The sequence below is a fragment of the Haliotis rubra genome, unplaced genomic scaffold, assembly GCF_003918875.1.
Source record: "Haliotis rubra isolate DU_JTF1 unplaced genomic scaffold, ASM391887v1 Scf125, whole genome shotgun sequence".
Classification (NCBI taxonomy): domain Eukaryota; kingdom Metazoa; phylum Mollusca; class Gastropoda; order Lepetellida; family Haliotidae; genus Haliotis; species Haliotis rubra.
The window spans coordinates 1,409,003-1,424,987 of NW_025765170.1; the positions used below are offsets into that span (position 1 = coordinate 1,409,003).

General features: G+C 41.0%; 1 protein-coding gene across 1 annotated transcript in view; it reads left to right on the forward strand.

Moving 5' to 3' along the window:
• The window catches only part of LOC124266361 (probable G-protein coupled receptor CG31760), a 259,647-nt gene that overhangs the window by 203,793 nt on the left and 39,869 nt on the right, over positions 1–15,985 (forward strand). Inside the window, exons 7-8 of the mRNA XM_046701172.1 lie at positions 10,080–10,145; positions 12,038–12,147. Coding sequence (XP_046557128.1) covers positions 10,080–10,145; positions 12,038–12,147 — 176 coding nt within the window. The remainder of the gene's footprint in view (positions 1–10,079; positions 10,146–12,037; positions 12,148–15,985) is intronic.

Consider the following 15,985-nt stretch of genomic DNA (forward strand, 5'->3'; position numbering starts at 1 on the left):
ACTGTCACGTCCGGGTTCCTATATTGATTTTCAGCCAATCTCTCTCAGCGTAATGACCTTATAGCCAATGAGGAATTGTCTTTCATTTGCGTCATTGATTTAGGAACTGCCAACATGTTTTGAAACAACCTCTTATAGTCTGTTCGTGCCATAGTGAAGCTGTGACACTTGTTTTCTTGTGTTGCCTAGCGAGAACCTCGTTAAAGGTTTGTTTAGTGATGTGTTGTGGTTAACGATAATGTTGATGACTTTCTGTAGTAGAATCAGCTATAGTTACTTTCAACGGTAATCAAAGCAGTTATAGGTCAAGCAGGATGGGTAACATTCCAGATGCGCGAATAAAAGAACTACATACAAACATGCATGCACGTGCGTGCGTGAGCGCGTGCATACGCACGCACGGACGGACGTATGTATGTATGTGTACGTACGTACATGCTTTCATACATACGTGCATGCATGCATAGAAATATACGTGCGTGCATGCATACATACATCATCCACGCACGCACGCACGTCAGAAATATATATATCATGAAACAAACAATTGCTACAACAATCCCACAAGCACTGAAATGCACAGAAACGTTTAAAACACACAAAACTTTTCAACACACGCACGCACGCACGTACGCACGCGCACACACAGGCATTCATGGTGTTTGTGTTATTCTCGAGCACTAAACAATACTATTAAAAGCGGCGTACCCCAACTCTCTCATTCGCGAAGTTCAGACACCATACTCAGAATATCCCTAACACATGTTGTGTAGCATGGTATTCAAACGAGGCATAGAGGCTTGGTGCTCTTAAACACGGATGTAACATCAAGGCGTGATTTGTTCCTACTCTATCTATGGCAAAGAACGGGTGTACTGCATGACTTTTGATAGCAAAATCAATCTTCTGAAATTAATCCTCCATAGTAGTCGTTGGGTCAAAGCTGGCGGCTGTATTTACCCTTTAAAAGCAAGTACAATTTGATGAGCTTAAGTTGGATACCTGAATTTCGATGGATTTAGATTCGAATCGGCGTGAGTTAAGTTTCTTCATTACTGATGTGAAACACGAATTGGCCCGAACTGCTACTACATCCGCTGTGGAGGCTTCATCAGTTATGACTGGAGACACGTCAGTGTGAACACAATACAAGTGAGTGAGTGAGTTTAGTTTTACGCCGCACTCAGCAATATTACAGCTATATGGCGGCGGTCTGTAAATAATCGAGTCTGGACCAGACAATCCAGTGATCAACAGCATGAGCATCGATCTGCGCAATTGGGAACCGATGACATGTGTCAACCAAGTCAGCGAGCCTGACCACCCGATCCCGTTAGTCGCCTCTTACGACAAGCATAGTCACCTTTTGTGGCAAGCATGGGTTGCTGAAGACTATTTCTACCCCGGATCTTCACGGGTCGAACACAATACAAAGTTCCTACTCTAAGTTACTAGCGCCAACATGGCACGTGAATATCTGACTTCGAGATCTTGTGAAGATTCGGGTTAGAATTGATCTTCAGCAACCCATGCTTGTCGTAAGAGGCGACTAAAGGGATCGGGTGGTCAGACTTGCTGACCTGGTTCACACATGTCATCGTATTCTAATTGAGTAGAACAAACAAACAAACAAATCTGACATCAGTGGGTACACAAACAAAGAATCTGAGATTGGCCAATCAGCAACCACCAGCAGTACCAAGTAGGGCTGCGCAAAATAACCGGTTTACCGGTATTTACCGGTTCAGACATGAAAACGATACGTATTGCGATACGCTGATCGAAAACCGGTATTTTGACATGCAATCGGAAAACTTCGTAACACTTGGAAATCTTCGGATATTTCCGTTTTTAAATTGTTCCTTTCCTTGTTTCATTTGTGCCAAACATTATTTACATTTTTATTTTGTCATGATTAAAAGTTGTTATTAAAGCCTAATCAAGCATTGTGATTTTGTTGTGTTTTTGCTTTATAAATCAAGCATTAACTCGACTATAAGTATTTTTTGTTAAAAAAAACCTTCTTGCAATATATTGCAATACATATCGCAATACATGCTTTCGTATCGCAATATATCGCAATATGAAAATTCCCTGCAATACCCACCCCTAGTACCAAACCAGAAACATCGTTTTGCTAGAAAACGTTTGCCGTTTTGTTTCATAATGCCACTTATATAGCGCTATAAACTCCACGTCAAACGGGCATGCTCTAAGTGCATGGGCATTATTACTCCGGATAATCCATTCTGTCTGTGAGGCGCTAGAAGGTTAATAGTCAGATGACTTATCCCACTTGGTACCCATTCTCTGCTGGGTGAACAGAGACAATTTTAAACAAACCCACTTGCCTACGATGAGACCATATGTGTCACGTGTGCTTCATTGTGGGGCAGGGCTGAAGTCCAAGACACTCTCAGAGTCATGCTGCCAAACACGTCGCCCATCCATAGTCTCCCGGTGACCAACGTTGCTTAACGTCAACTGATTGTGGCCACACACCACCACAAACTGTGGAATTCATTTTCTTTGAAGACTGCTCTTACAACTGGACGTCCGATACTGAACTACAATTAACGTCTTATTTGTGTCTCTCTCCTAGATGTGGACTGACTGACTGAGTTTAGTTTTACGCCGCTTTTAGCAATATTCCAGCAATATCACGGCGGGGGACACCAGAAATGGGCTTAACACATTGTGCCCATGTGTGGAATCGAACCCGGGTCTTCGGCGTGACGAGCCAACGCTTTAACCACTGGGCTACCCCACCGCCCCTCCTAGATGTGGTGCTGTGAGCAATCCTTAATGAGTAGTTTCGGCAACTTACATTGTTGCTATTTACATCTAAGATAAATAAATGCAGCAAAGAGGGTTTGCGTGATTCTGGCAGTCAGGCTGGTTTTGCTCACCACCAGCTCAGGGTCCGTGTCCCCTCTACACGCAGCCAGGCAACAAAGGGACTTCTCCCAGGAAGTACTGTCTAGTCAACCCCACCAAGAACTTTCGGGGGTCGTGATGACTCCCTAACACTGTAGCCTTCTGCATTACCCAGAATGTCAGAAAGGCTGTGTTCCCGATGGACAATGGAAGTCGGACAACTTGAAATGCAAGCGTGGCATTTCATAAGCCAGGTGCGCATATATGTGCCATGATTGTCCTAATCGTGTGTCAAAAGCGACAGAAAATTCAATGAAATAAATAATTTCATTGGTTTCATAAAAGATGAGTAAGGTTTGTTACATCTTAGCCTAATGAGCATATTCTAGTTCTTCTTTACGTTGTTATTGTTGATTTATACATATTTGCTATATACACAGCTCTGTACTAGGCATTTCGAGGCAATACTTTGATTTTTGAACCACAAATGATTTTGAACCAATCTTACATGGTTTTTCTGCAGACCCACAGTATTGGTGATGGGCTTCTTTGTTTTGTTATATATTTTACCGACTATATGTTCACCTTTCAAAGGTACTTACTTTGCTAATTTATTTCATTATTTTAACTGTAGACTTACGTCCATTTAAATGGTGACGTTTTATTTGAATAAGTCTCACTTTACCATTTTAAATTTGATAAAAAAAAGAACAATATATACTAGGCACATAAAGAAACAGTGCATCCAAAATTTTAAGATATAAATTTATCAAACCTGTGTAGACACATAAGGATTTAAACTCAGAGATTAGTGACATGTATCCAACATGCAAGCACGTGCCACGTTCCGTGACGTCAGTGGGTTCGTCCTTGAGATGTGCAATACGTTGTTGCACGTGCATTCCGGGAAAGAGAAACAGAGCAAATGAATGCCACACAATACTGTCACTTTGGAAAGCTCAACCCCTGCCCTTGCGATCGTTCCGAACCATCCCTGGACTTCACCGTATCCACCCCAACACAGTTCGACAACGTTTACGTCATCACGGGATCAGACCACGACGTCCCGCCATACGGCCTATCCTGACACAACGTCATCGACAAGCTCGCCGAATGTGGTGCCGAAATCATGTCCGCAGACCCTTGTTTTGGTGGAGAAATGTTGTTTTTACAGATGAGTCCCGGTTTAACATTTCCCATAGTGATGGACGTCAACGTGCCTATAGACGCGTGGGAGAACGTTATGCACAGGCCTGTGTCTTGGAGAGGAATCGCTTTGGTGGTGGTTCCGTGATGATTTGGGGTGGAATAACAGCACGCCAAAGAACTCCTTTGGTGATTGTTCAGGGCAACGTAACTGGTGTGGGCTACAGGGGTCAGATTCTTCGACCTGTGGCAATTCCTTTTCTGCAACGTCATGGCCCTGGGTTAACATTCCAACAGGACAATGCCCGCCCTCATACGGTAAGGGTTGCTATGGATTTCTTGCAACACCACAACGTTGACTTATTGCCTTGGCCTGCAAATTCACCGGATCTCTCCCAGATAGAGAAGTTTGGGACGAGATGGATCGACGTCTACGCCGTCTTCCTCATCCGCCAGATAACGTCCTTGACCTTGCAATAGAACTTGAGAGAATCTGGCGTGACATCCCACAAGCCTTCCTTGTAAGTTTGATAGGCTCTATGCGTCGTCGATGCACTGCTGTTCTCAATGCCGATGGTGGACATACCCGTTATTGAGCCTGTGACATGGTCGTTTGACCCCTGTCCCGCTTGTGGACTCGTGACGTCATTGTGATTGACTTTCAATTGAAATTCTCCCGACTTGTTATGGTCTCATGATCCCTCCATTAAAGTGTATATGTACCTTTGACATTGTTATCGTACTTATCAACTGGGATAATATTTTGAAAATGCACAGTTTCTTTATGTGGCTAGTATATTTGGTGGACTGAACTGTACTTTTACAATTTGATTTTCTTTGTAGTTTCAGTTTTTGCCGTATTTGATCCCAATATCCGTATGTGACATTCCGGGGAGATAAATCTGTTTTCTGTCAGGTGTGCCAAATCAAATCCTTAAGTATATTTACCCTGGACATTTTCTCAAGAAACCTTTTTACCGATTCAGCAGTGCGGGTTAATCGACAGTGGAGAATCATTTTGACAATCAGTGTTAAACTAACATTTAAATAGACGTGAAAATTTGTTCCAAAGAGCGTATGTGACACGCTTAAAATTTACCTTTCAATACCCCAGTGAGATTAAGCACTGCTAGCAGATTGAATTCCAATAACAGATTGTTTGCACCGGAATTGTTGCGCGAACTTGTCACTCAGCTGAAAATGGTCCACGCTTTGAAAGGATGAGCTTTTAGTGGAAGCGTGATCAAATTAAGGTCATTGCACATAATGCGTTTGGACGCTATTTCACAAAGACACGTGTCAGAGTTGGCTTACAAGGGTTTGGTTTAAGGCGTTTTTCTTGCACACTCTTTGAGGTCGTCCTGGATACAAGACAGCAGTTGAGACCGTGTGGATTAGCTGCAACTCTGAAATTGATCATATGTTTTCTTTGTTCGTTTGTTGTTTAACGCAATATTCCAGCTACATGGCGGCGGTCTGTAGATAATCGTGTCTGGAGCAAACAATCCAGTGATCAACATCATGAGCATCGATCTGCGCAATTGGGATACGATGACATATGTCGACCAAGTCAGCGAGAATGACCATCCGATCCCGTTAGTCGCCTCTTACGACAAGCATGGGTTACTGAAGATCAAGTCTAACCTGGATGTTCACTTTTGAAAGTCAGTTGATAGCGATGCTATGAAGTACACGTATCCTGCGAAACAGGGATGAGAGTTAGGATTTTGTTCTTGTGAATCGTTTGTTCGATACAATCTTTATATAATAAAAGCCACATATTTCACGAAAGCAAAATAATTGTTTACTTGACATGCTGGATTTCATGAAAGTGTTTTCCTCACAAAGATTTATGGATTCAAATTCTAAAATAGTCATCAATAAACAATAAGAGTTTTGTACTATAAAAAATATTGAAGTGGTTGGATTCTTGGGGCCGTTGAAGCAAGGTACACCAAAGTATTGTTGCTTAATATTTTGTGTTCAGTATACATAACTCCATAGTCCGGGAACGCATACCTGCCATCGAAGACAAGCGCTCCAGCTAGTTTTAACATGTATCGATTTTTCGTTCGTTGTCCCTTAGGGAATATGATTATCTTGACATGAGGACGATGTTTAAGATTAGAAATCACCTGCCAATTGCGAGTGGATTGGCTTCCGAAGGCGTTCGATCCGGATTGTTTTAACATTACAATTGCAAACCCATCAGTATTCTAATAATGGGGGGAAATCCTGAAATTCTACAGGAACAAGGCCTATTATAAGCAAGGATAACTAAGAGAGAAGGAATGGCGATACGGATGGCCCAGTCGCGTAAGGTGCCCTGATAAAATGTGTACAGTTACCTCCCTTAGTCGCGCCAAACATCTTGTAACGTCAGTTTGAATCCAGGTGTCCTATCTTTGATTGCTTGTGGCTTACAGTCCGTATCTTAAACAGTTGTAATGAAATTGGTATGTTAAATTTTGCTTGACAAATTTGCTAATAAATGTAACTTTGTATTTTATGAAGTTCTCGTAGGTGTAAAACCTGTTCTTGTTCCATATGGTTGAAATAACGCCGAGAAGATGTTAAATATTAACTCCCAATCTCGCGCACTGAATCTGCTCATTCTGTTAATGTGAATATACAGTGAGATTGAATTCGGCGATTTCATTGGCCTCTGTGAATTGATCACTGTTTTGTGATTTTCATGTTATCCGGCATTGGTAACTTTAACAACTGAAACCCCCCGAGCGTCCAATTCCATACCTTGTTTAACACCGTCATATGTACTCGTAATACGGCTCTGCAATGAAAACACATTTATGTTGTCTCCTAATGAAGGTATATGTGTCCTCTGTCGGTCACACATGAAGATAATGTAAGACGCAGCCACCAATGAAATCACCCATCTCCATTGGGTCTCGTGGACATCAGACTACGTCATTACATTAACACTTGCAGCACTTTAATCACGTTTGGTCACGTGGTGGGTAGTGAACTCCGATGGCCATGATTCACCTCGTCCACGGGGGGCATTTGTTTTGTTATATCGGTGAGACAATGGTTGACGGTTTGAGGATAGGCCCTGAATGGACTACAATCAGACTGGTGCATAATACATTATATTGGGATATAGTGTTCCAGATTGGCCTATAATTCGGTTGATTGTTGCATAATTCTTCGAATAGGGGTATAGTGCGTAAGGGTGGAGTATTATACGTTAGATTAAGGGATGCTTAATTAGATTGATAATGATACTTGTATGTAAAGCACGCAGGGTGAACGAATTATACAAATTGAGGGGAATGTCCCAGATTTAAGGTAAACATGTCAGATTAACGAATTATACAGTCGAAGTAAACTTGGGCTCAGTATTATTCGTTACACTGCTATACTGAGTCTAACAAACCCTAGCAGAAGGTCGCGTCAGCTAACCTTTGAGTGACCTTTGACCGTCCACTCAAACGCGAGACGGCCGAACGGATTTAACCAACCAGACAACGACTACTTGTTAGGGTTCAGCGGGACTTACAAAACGGTTTTTGGATCTTCCCTGGTCGCTGACACTGATCTATCAACAAACGAAAATCCCCATAAAACACAGATATTTGGCCTGCAGTATATACGCTTAGGGGTTTGTAATGACATGGTTACTATTAGCTTATATTTCCGCAAGATGGCATCCTTCAATATTAACAAAAACGCTATTTTCGGCGACTGTTTACTCATTGCGTGTATCACTCGGAAGCGATCGTGCGGAAAATAGCATTCGGAATCGTTCAAGTTTTTTAGGTAAAGGTTCAAACGGTATGTGCGACTGTTAATTTTCGCGATTTGGTAAGCTGTGTTCTGATTGGTTAGCTGACGCGACCTTCTACTATGTTTTGTTAGAATCAGTGTAGCAGTGTAACGAATAATACTGAGCCTAAGTTTACTTAGACTGACGAATTATACAAATTGAGTGTAATGTCCCAGATTTAAAGTACACATGTCAGATTAGCGAATTATACAAAATGGAGTGTAATACGTCAGATGTTAGGTAACGCACGTTTGATTAGCGAATAGTGCAAATTGATTGTAATGTGTCCTATTTAAGGTAAAACATGTTATATTAATTAATACTACAAATTGAGTCTAATACGTCAAATAACCTTTAAGGTGTAACATATCAGATAAAAGAATTATACACGCTGAGTGTATTATTCCCGACTTGAGGTAAAAACGACGGGATCCAATGGACAGGAAGGTTCGCTGACTTGGTTAATGCGGGTCATCGTGTCCTATGGTTTAGATGCTCATGATGTCAATCACTGGATAATCTGATCCAGATGCGATTATTTTCAGCCGACATACAGCTGGACTATTACTGAGTAGAGCTTTGATCAACAAACAAACAAAAAACATAGAGTCGCGTGATCCATAACGTTTTCTGGCAGTATGTGTGACTTCCAACTTTTAGCACTGTCGTGCTTGAACGGAGGTTTTGTAACCATGAGTCAGAAACAGTATCCGTAAAATGTACAATACATATTTTGCGGAAATAAAAACCTGGAAATTTTGGTTGTTTTATAAATCAGAATTGACATTTAAACCCAAAGGCGTTTTACCCTGTGATAACTCAATCACGGCGATTCTCATTGTGTGATGCCAACGTCAGATTGGTCTAATTAACAGAGCGTGCTTCTCTGAGTTCTAACACTTTCCTGTAACTATCCCTGCAGCGATTCCGACACAGGACAGTTCCCCATTACCCCATGCTAGCTATAATAGGTAGTTAAAGTAGGGATGAGGATTGGCTTTGGGATAAACCTTTGATGAATGGACTCCCTGGGAAGACATGTTGTCGGAACGTGACCTTGATCGTTGTCTCACGCTGCCGGAAGCGGTACCCTTCACACGGTCATCCACGTGCTCTAATGATCCTTCTGGGCCGTGAAGAATCGGGTTAGAATTGGTCTTCATCAACCCACGCTTGTTGTAAGAGACTAACGGGATCGGGTGGTCAGGATCGCTGACTTGGTTAATGTGTGTCATCGTATCGTATTTCTTAGAGCAATGCTCATGCTGTCAATCACTGGGTTGTCTGATCTACATTCTATTATTTACAGGCGGCCAGCGCATAGCTGGCAAATTGCTGAACAACAAACCACTACTGATCTTTCTACATACCTGGTCAATTTGTGGGAAGTCGTGACATATTCATAATATTCCATGATATTCTGTGCACAAATATCACAGAACACATTTTTTAATACCGCATCGAAAATAACCTTTGGTCGCGATGGCTTCAAGATAACAGTAAGCGACAAATTGTATCCTATCAAATATGACACCCATACAATTATTACATTTTTGTTCCTTTATTTATGCAACTATCTTTATGCATTGATAACTTTGTTTACAAATTACAAAACCGTGAAGATCCGGGTTAGAATTGATCTTCACTAACCAATGCTTGTCGTAAGAGGCGACTAACGGGATCAGGTGGTCAGGCTCGCTGACTTGGTTGGCACATGTCATTGTATCCCAATTGCGTAGATTGAAGCTCATGATGTTAATCACTAAATGTTCTGGTCCAGACTCGATTATTATCATGATATGCTGGAATATTGCTGAGTGCAGCGGTAAACAACAAATCAACCAATAAATTACGATCGAGTTCGGATGCGTGGGGTGACGTAATGGTGAAAGCATTCAATCATCACACCCAAAGCCTTATTAGATTTCAAGCTGCCTAAACATCACACCCCATCCCCCACCCACCCCCACAAAGCCATTTGTTCTCAACCAAACCGTTCATCGTTGTTTTTATGGTTTTCAACCTACTTGAAATGTTCAAAGCGAGAGCTGAAAAATACACATCTGTTTCGCAACCGCCATTTTTGTGTTGTTCCTCAAGGGAGACAACTCTGATGACAAGTGCCAACCTTCAAACCTTTGGTTGTCGTTTGATTGATACCATTTTATACGAAATTAAACTTTCAAAGCCGAGGCCGTTTTTAGGTTCATCCGCTTTGTATTTAAAATTTATTTAAGACTTATACTTAATCCTCTTTCTGTCATTGCAGGTATTAAAGGCAGCTAGCCCCGTGCTCTTGAGAATTATTCTGCTCGGTGCATTTTTTTTTTGTACTGTCCGGTAAGTATGCTCGGTTGACATTTTCAGTTAAAACCAAAACAATCTGTTGGTCTTTTGTTTTTGATTAACGGGATCGGGTGGTCAGGCTTGGTTGACACATGTCATCGCATCCCAATTGCGTAGATCGATGTTTTTGCTGTTGATCACTGGATGGTCTGGTCCGGAATCGATTATTTACAGACCACCGTCACATAGCTGGAATATGGCTGAGTACGGCGTTAAACAACAACCAACCAACAAACTGTCGGCGTATCGGCGTATGGCTCCGAATCCCAGGGGTCTTTACTCTGTATAAATATACAGAAAACGTTACCGTTATTTATGCAGTGTTGCCCTTAATGCCTCATTGAACGTTCACATCGTGATATAATTGAAATTTCGTTCAATGTTTTTAAACTCAAAATAATTCACGCACCCACTCATCACTTCTTCTAAGACAAATTCAGTCATGTAGTGCCAATCATGGAATCCCCTCTGTGTTTAACAGCTGCTCAAGTATATTTATTTGAGTGATTTACATTAAACATCTGCAAACGGACACGATTAAGTCCATAGAGGTTACCTGGAACCAGGAATGGTAATCAAATTAAGTTGTGGAATTTGAAACCGGAAGCATTCAAACATATCATACGGGGATGATTAAAATTCCCCGAGGGATTATATTTATGCAAATTAACTTTACAAACACGCGAAAATTGATACCTCTGTGTTAACGTTAGTGAAACCCAATAAATGATGAAAGCGGTTTCTCTAATTAAGTAATAGAATTTCATGAATTATTTAGGGGAATATTAATGTATTTTATTCACTGAAGGAATTTAATTTTTTAAACTGAAATTTTGAACTGACTGTACTTAATGATATGATTTAAACTTCACAAATGGTCAGAATACTCACTACAATATAATCAGGATGGAAAATTACCAAGGACAACGAAGGAATGGTATTAATATTGAGCAAAGTGCTTAACCCGTCTCCAGTCCGCTGTTCCGGGTTCGATTCCCTACAGGGCCCTAAAGAGTATATTGCGGTGGCCTCGCAGTGAAAGTCACACGCTACAGTCAGTGCACATATTCCCTCAGTATTGGAGTTACGTCCCTTAGGCCTGCCAGGAACCTATTCTAGTTGGTTCGAATCCCAGATTCTGGGTTTGTCTACACGATGCATTTGATAGAGGTTTCAACAAATAAGTAAACGTCTAATACCTGCATAAACATTTGGAATTCCTCCTTGATACATGGGCGGTAGCCGAGTGGTTAAAGCGTTCGCTCGTCACGCTAAAGACCTAGGTTCGATTCCCAACATGGGTACAATGTATGAAGCCCATTTCTGGTGTCCCCCGCAGCGATATTGCTGGAATATTGCTAAAAGCGGCGTAAAAAAACTTACTCACTCACTCCTTAATACAGCGGACTGATGTAACGGAATCACTATTCAAAGCGACCTTAAATTAATTCATCCAATGAGTACTGGATACCTAATAAGTATCCAGACAAATCTACACAAACAGTCATTTTAGGTCTCAGGAAAATTAAAGTCGGTATTAGCGTAAGGTAATATACTGGACAAAATAAGTTAGGGATATTGGTATTGTTATGATTGATATTTTATCAGTGTGCGAGGAATAAATAGAGCATTATTTATGTTTTCAAAATCTACATATATCCCTAACTATTTTTGTCCAGTATATTATAACTCAAAGTTAACATACTTTGCTATAATCTCAAAATGTACAGCAACAAGCATTCAAGTTCATATCCGTGAGTATCGTTTAATTTTATCAAAATAGATTTTCAAACGAAACAATTACCAATCATTATCAGTTACCCTGCCCTTACATCTGTTACATCTGTTACAAGATCTTAATTGTGTTCTTTTTTGTTACAGCTGGTCGTGGGTTATTTTGAAGCTAGCGTTGTGACGTGCTGTTTGCGATTCTGGTTTCGTGAAATTGGATTTTCGATATCATACGGAGCATTATTATTAAAAACGTGGAGGTGAGTAATTGGTCTTCTCTGTTGTTACGTGTTGTGTTTGAAAATTTAATTATTCCATTAATTTTGGTTCATATAGGACGTGCTTACAAAGTAATTCTTTTTCGATCAAACATGAAAAATACCATAATGTTCGTACCGGAACCTTCGGGCTGAAAAGGCAAACATGAATTTTCTCTAATTATATTTTTATTATCATGTTCAGTATACACATAGGGATAAACGAAATTAGGTTTGTAAACTTTTTTTCATCAAACTTTGATGATGCAGTCGTTTTGAAAATCCTTCTTTTAAGAATAATTGATTAAACATTTATATACTCATGTCAATAATGGTTGTCCCCCCCCACCCACCCCAACCACCCACACACCCTCTCCAATTAATAAAATTGAAGGGGTGACAACCATTATTGGCATGAGTATATTTTATTTAAACTGCCCTTGCAAATTTGTGGGTTTTTTAACAACTAAGAACACAAAGTTTCATGATTGGTTGTCTGAAAGTGGGGTCACTTGATGAATCTATTACAGCGAGCGCTAAAGAAAGGTGAAAGACATCCGGGGTTAGAGGTTGTAGTTATGACATTAACGTGAACTAGGTCTTTTCTATCCTTGATAATCTCCATGGTATACGTGCCGATAAATATCCACTATACCCTCGATGCATCCACGGTTCGAGTCGATGATTTTATTACCGTCCCTATTTATGTAAAAACTGAGGTCAAATAATTCGATTCTCTTTGATATGGTTTCGGTGATGCACTAACCATCTTGGGATGTTGCATTGGTATCATGGTGATGCTGGTCAAGTTGCACAGATGCAATTAACTCGCGGGTCATGTGTCAGGATACCTTTTAATCCATTAGGAATCTATGTGTGACTATATCGATTTAATGAAAAAGTCACTTAGCTGGTTATTAACTTGAAGTGTGTAATTCAAATAAATATTTTTCACTTCACTGAACATATACGATAATCTTGGCCGAGACACCATTAACACTCGAGAAAACAGACACAAAATGGAAACGATATTATGACTCTATGCTTGAGGCTGTGAGAGGGTGAAATGTACTCAGTTTATTTGTTATTAAATCGGATTCCTTAGACCGGGATAATAGAACGGTTTCACGCACATTAGGACATAAATGAGAAAGATTTTCCACGTCTTAATTTCCTTAGACTAGTACATTGTTTTTCTTGCCAGCTTCTGTGAACATTACTTAAAATGCTTTCATCTTTCTCTGAGACAATTCAAACAAGCAGTGAACCAGTATAGGCCGATCGATGCTTTTAGGTCTTTGTCTGGGAATAAATCCGGGTTTTATGTTCGTTCCATACACAAATGCGATGTCCGCATTTTAAGAGAGTTGTCTTTCTTTGCATGAAGTATGCCGCCATTGTTGGTAACGAAATTGTGAATAGGTTTCTGTCTATTGAGAAAAAGCCGAATTGGTAAACTCTGTTTTGATGGTCGTTTTGGGGAAAGACTTGTGATGAAAATAATTTTGCATGGTATCATGACATGCAAACATACGATGATATTTTGTTTATTTATTTTTGGGAAGTTGTTTAGTTTAGTTTCAATAGAAGAATATTATTGTCTCGCATCGAGTGACATTAAGGGCAAAATTCAACAGAACTTCTTCAGTTATGTCTGACCATTGTGTCGGGTTACGAGTGAGACATAAAACCACTCTAAATAAATCCCCCAAACTTGTTATAAGCCAGGAAAGTTACTTGCACCATTAAACACTTACTGCCATCAATATCATCCGCTGCAATGTCACATTGACCCATCGGGACCCTGATCTGAACCAGCGACATGTGAAGTTTGTATACAGCTATTCCGGAGCGTTTGCAACTGCCTTAACCTCATCAGGAAGTCGTCCGCCCTCTCAGCCTGTTCACGTCCATCCCTAGCCAGTGATCAGTTATGGCCGTCCTGTGACATAAACCATCCGCTCAGAATAAGTGCCTCTGCCGAAACTGTCAATTCGGAACCACAAAAACAGAAGAAATGTTAAAACCTCTCGTTCTAGAAATATCTTGAGTCGTTTAATGGTGCCTGACATTCCTCTCTGAAAGCAACGTTTTGCGGATAAGGAACACTAACGGCTTTTTCCACGTAGTTTGGGTAAATTGAGATCTTTGAAGACGTTTTTTCCCTGCAATGCTTACAAGATATAAATGTTTGACTTGATAAGGAAGACGTATCTTTTTTCGGTGTTAATTCTGTATTTCATCTTTTATCTTTGACGTTGTAAAAAGTAAAGGTCGTACAACTGGCCCCTGAAGAGTGTAATGAAAATCAAAAATACTCCTGCTATGAGCATCATCGGGTCCACTTGAAAGTCGGATCTTTGCGTGAACAAGTAAAGTGCATTTATCACTGATGAAAGGTTGACTGCCAGACAGCTGAATGTCGTATATGCACAGACAGTTAGAACTGAAGGAAAGAACTAATGCTTTGGGGAAGAACCACGTTTATGATGGTGTGCATTAAGTCAGGATTTGGTTGGTTTGTTGTTTAACGCCGCACTCAGCAATATTCCAGCTGTATGGCGGCAGTCTGTAAATAATCGAATGTGGACCAGACAATCCAGTGATCAACAGCATGAGCATCGATTTACGCAAATTGGGTACGATGACACGTGTCAACCAAGTCAGCGAGCCTCACCGGCCGATCCCATAAGTCGCCTCTTAAGACAAGCATGGGTTGATGAAGGCCAATTCTAACCCGGATCTTCACGGGAGCAACTACTGGATAGCACGCTCTGAGAGCAAAAGGTCGGTTGTTCGAACCCCGTCAGCGTCAGATCAGAAGACGTTAACATGTGGTACGAGTTGTTTTCCCTCAAGCTTGGCATTCAGGCGATGAATGATTGCAGTCCGCTTTCTGTATCCAAACTGGCAACCTGTTTTTTGGTTGGTTTTTTTTGCATTGGTATCTTTTTTATCAAATCGGGAAATTAATTTCAACAGCGGCGGGAAAAATGGAGATAAGTATGATTGTTTTTTGTTTTTTTATTTCTCGTCGGAATGAAAGTTCCGGGCGATGAAAAGTTTTGAACAGAAAAAAATGGATGGCCCAATCCTGACTGGGGGTAAGGAGAGGGGACACAGTTGTCTACAGCGACACTTTTCCAGACCAACGCAGACGATTGGTATAACATGGCCATTTTTACCGAAATTTTGGTTGTGTCGTCCGTCTTCTTTAATATGGCTTTTGACCGATGATATATTATTGTAACAGCCCGCTTGGTGGTTCTCCCCAAATCCACTAATACAAGCCATCCAGAGCAAAACAGTCAGTCTTGCTTCTCTAACCCCTAAACACGAGCACATCACTCCCATCCTGACTCATCTTCTTTGGCTTTCTGTACAACGGAACGGAATTAACCTCCTCTGCTCTGCCGATAGATGCCATTCACTAACAGCTCCGCCATTTGTTAGAGCTTCTCCAATCTTACATTTCATCCAGATCGCTTCGTTCAGAGCCCCAGCATCTGTTCTTGTACCAGTGACGCTTATTAGGTATGGATGCAGACGCTTCTCCTTCTCAGCATCGTGTCACCAGTCTTCCCTTGAACTCAGTATTTCTCCAACCTATTCCACCTTTAGAACTACCGCCTCCGTGGTGTAGTGGTTAGAACGTCCGCCCGGAGAGCGGAAGGTTGCGGGTTCGATCCCCGACCGCGTCATACCAAAAGACGTTAAAATATGGTACTTGTTGGTCACTGCCTGGCGCTCGGCATTAATGGGTACAACAAGGACTGGTCGGCTCGGAGTCAGTATAATGTGTCTGAGTGGGGTATTAATGCTTCACTGCGGCATGGTATCT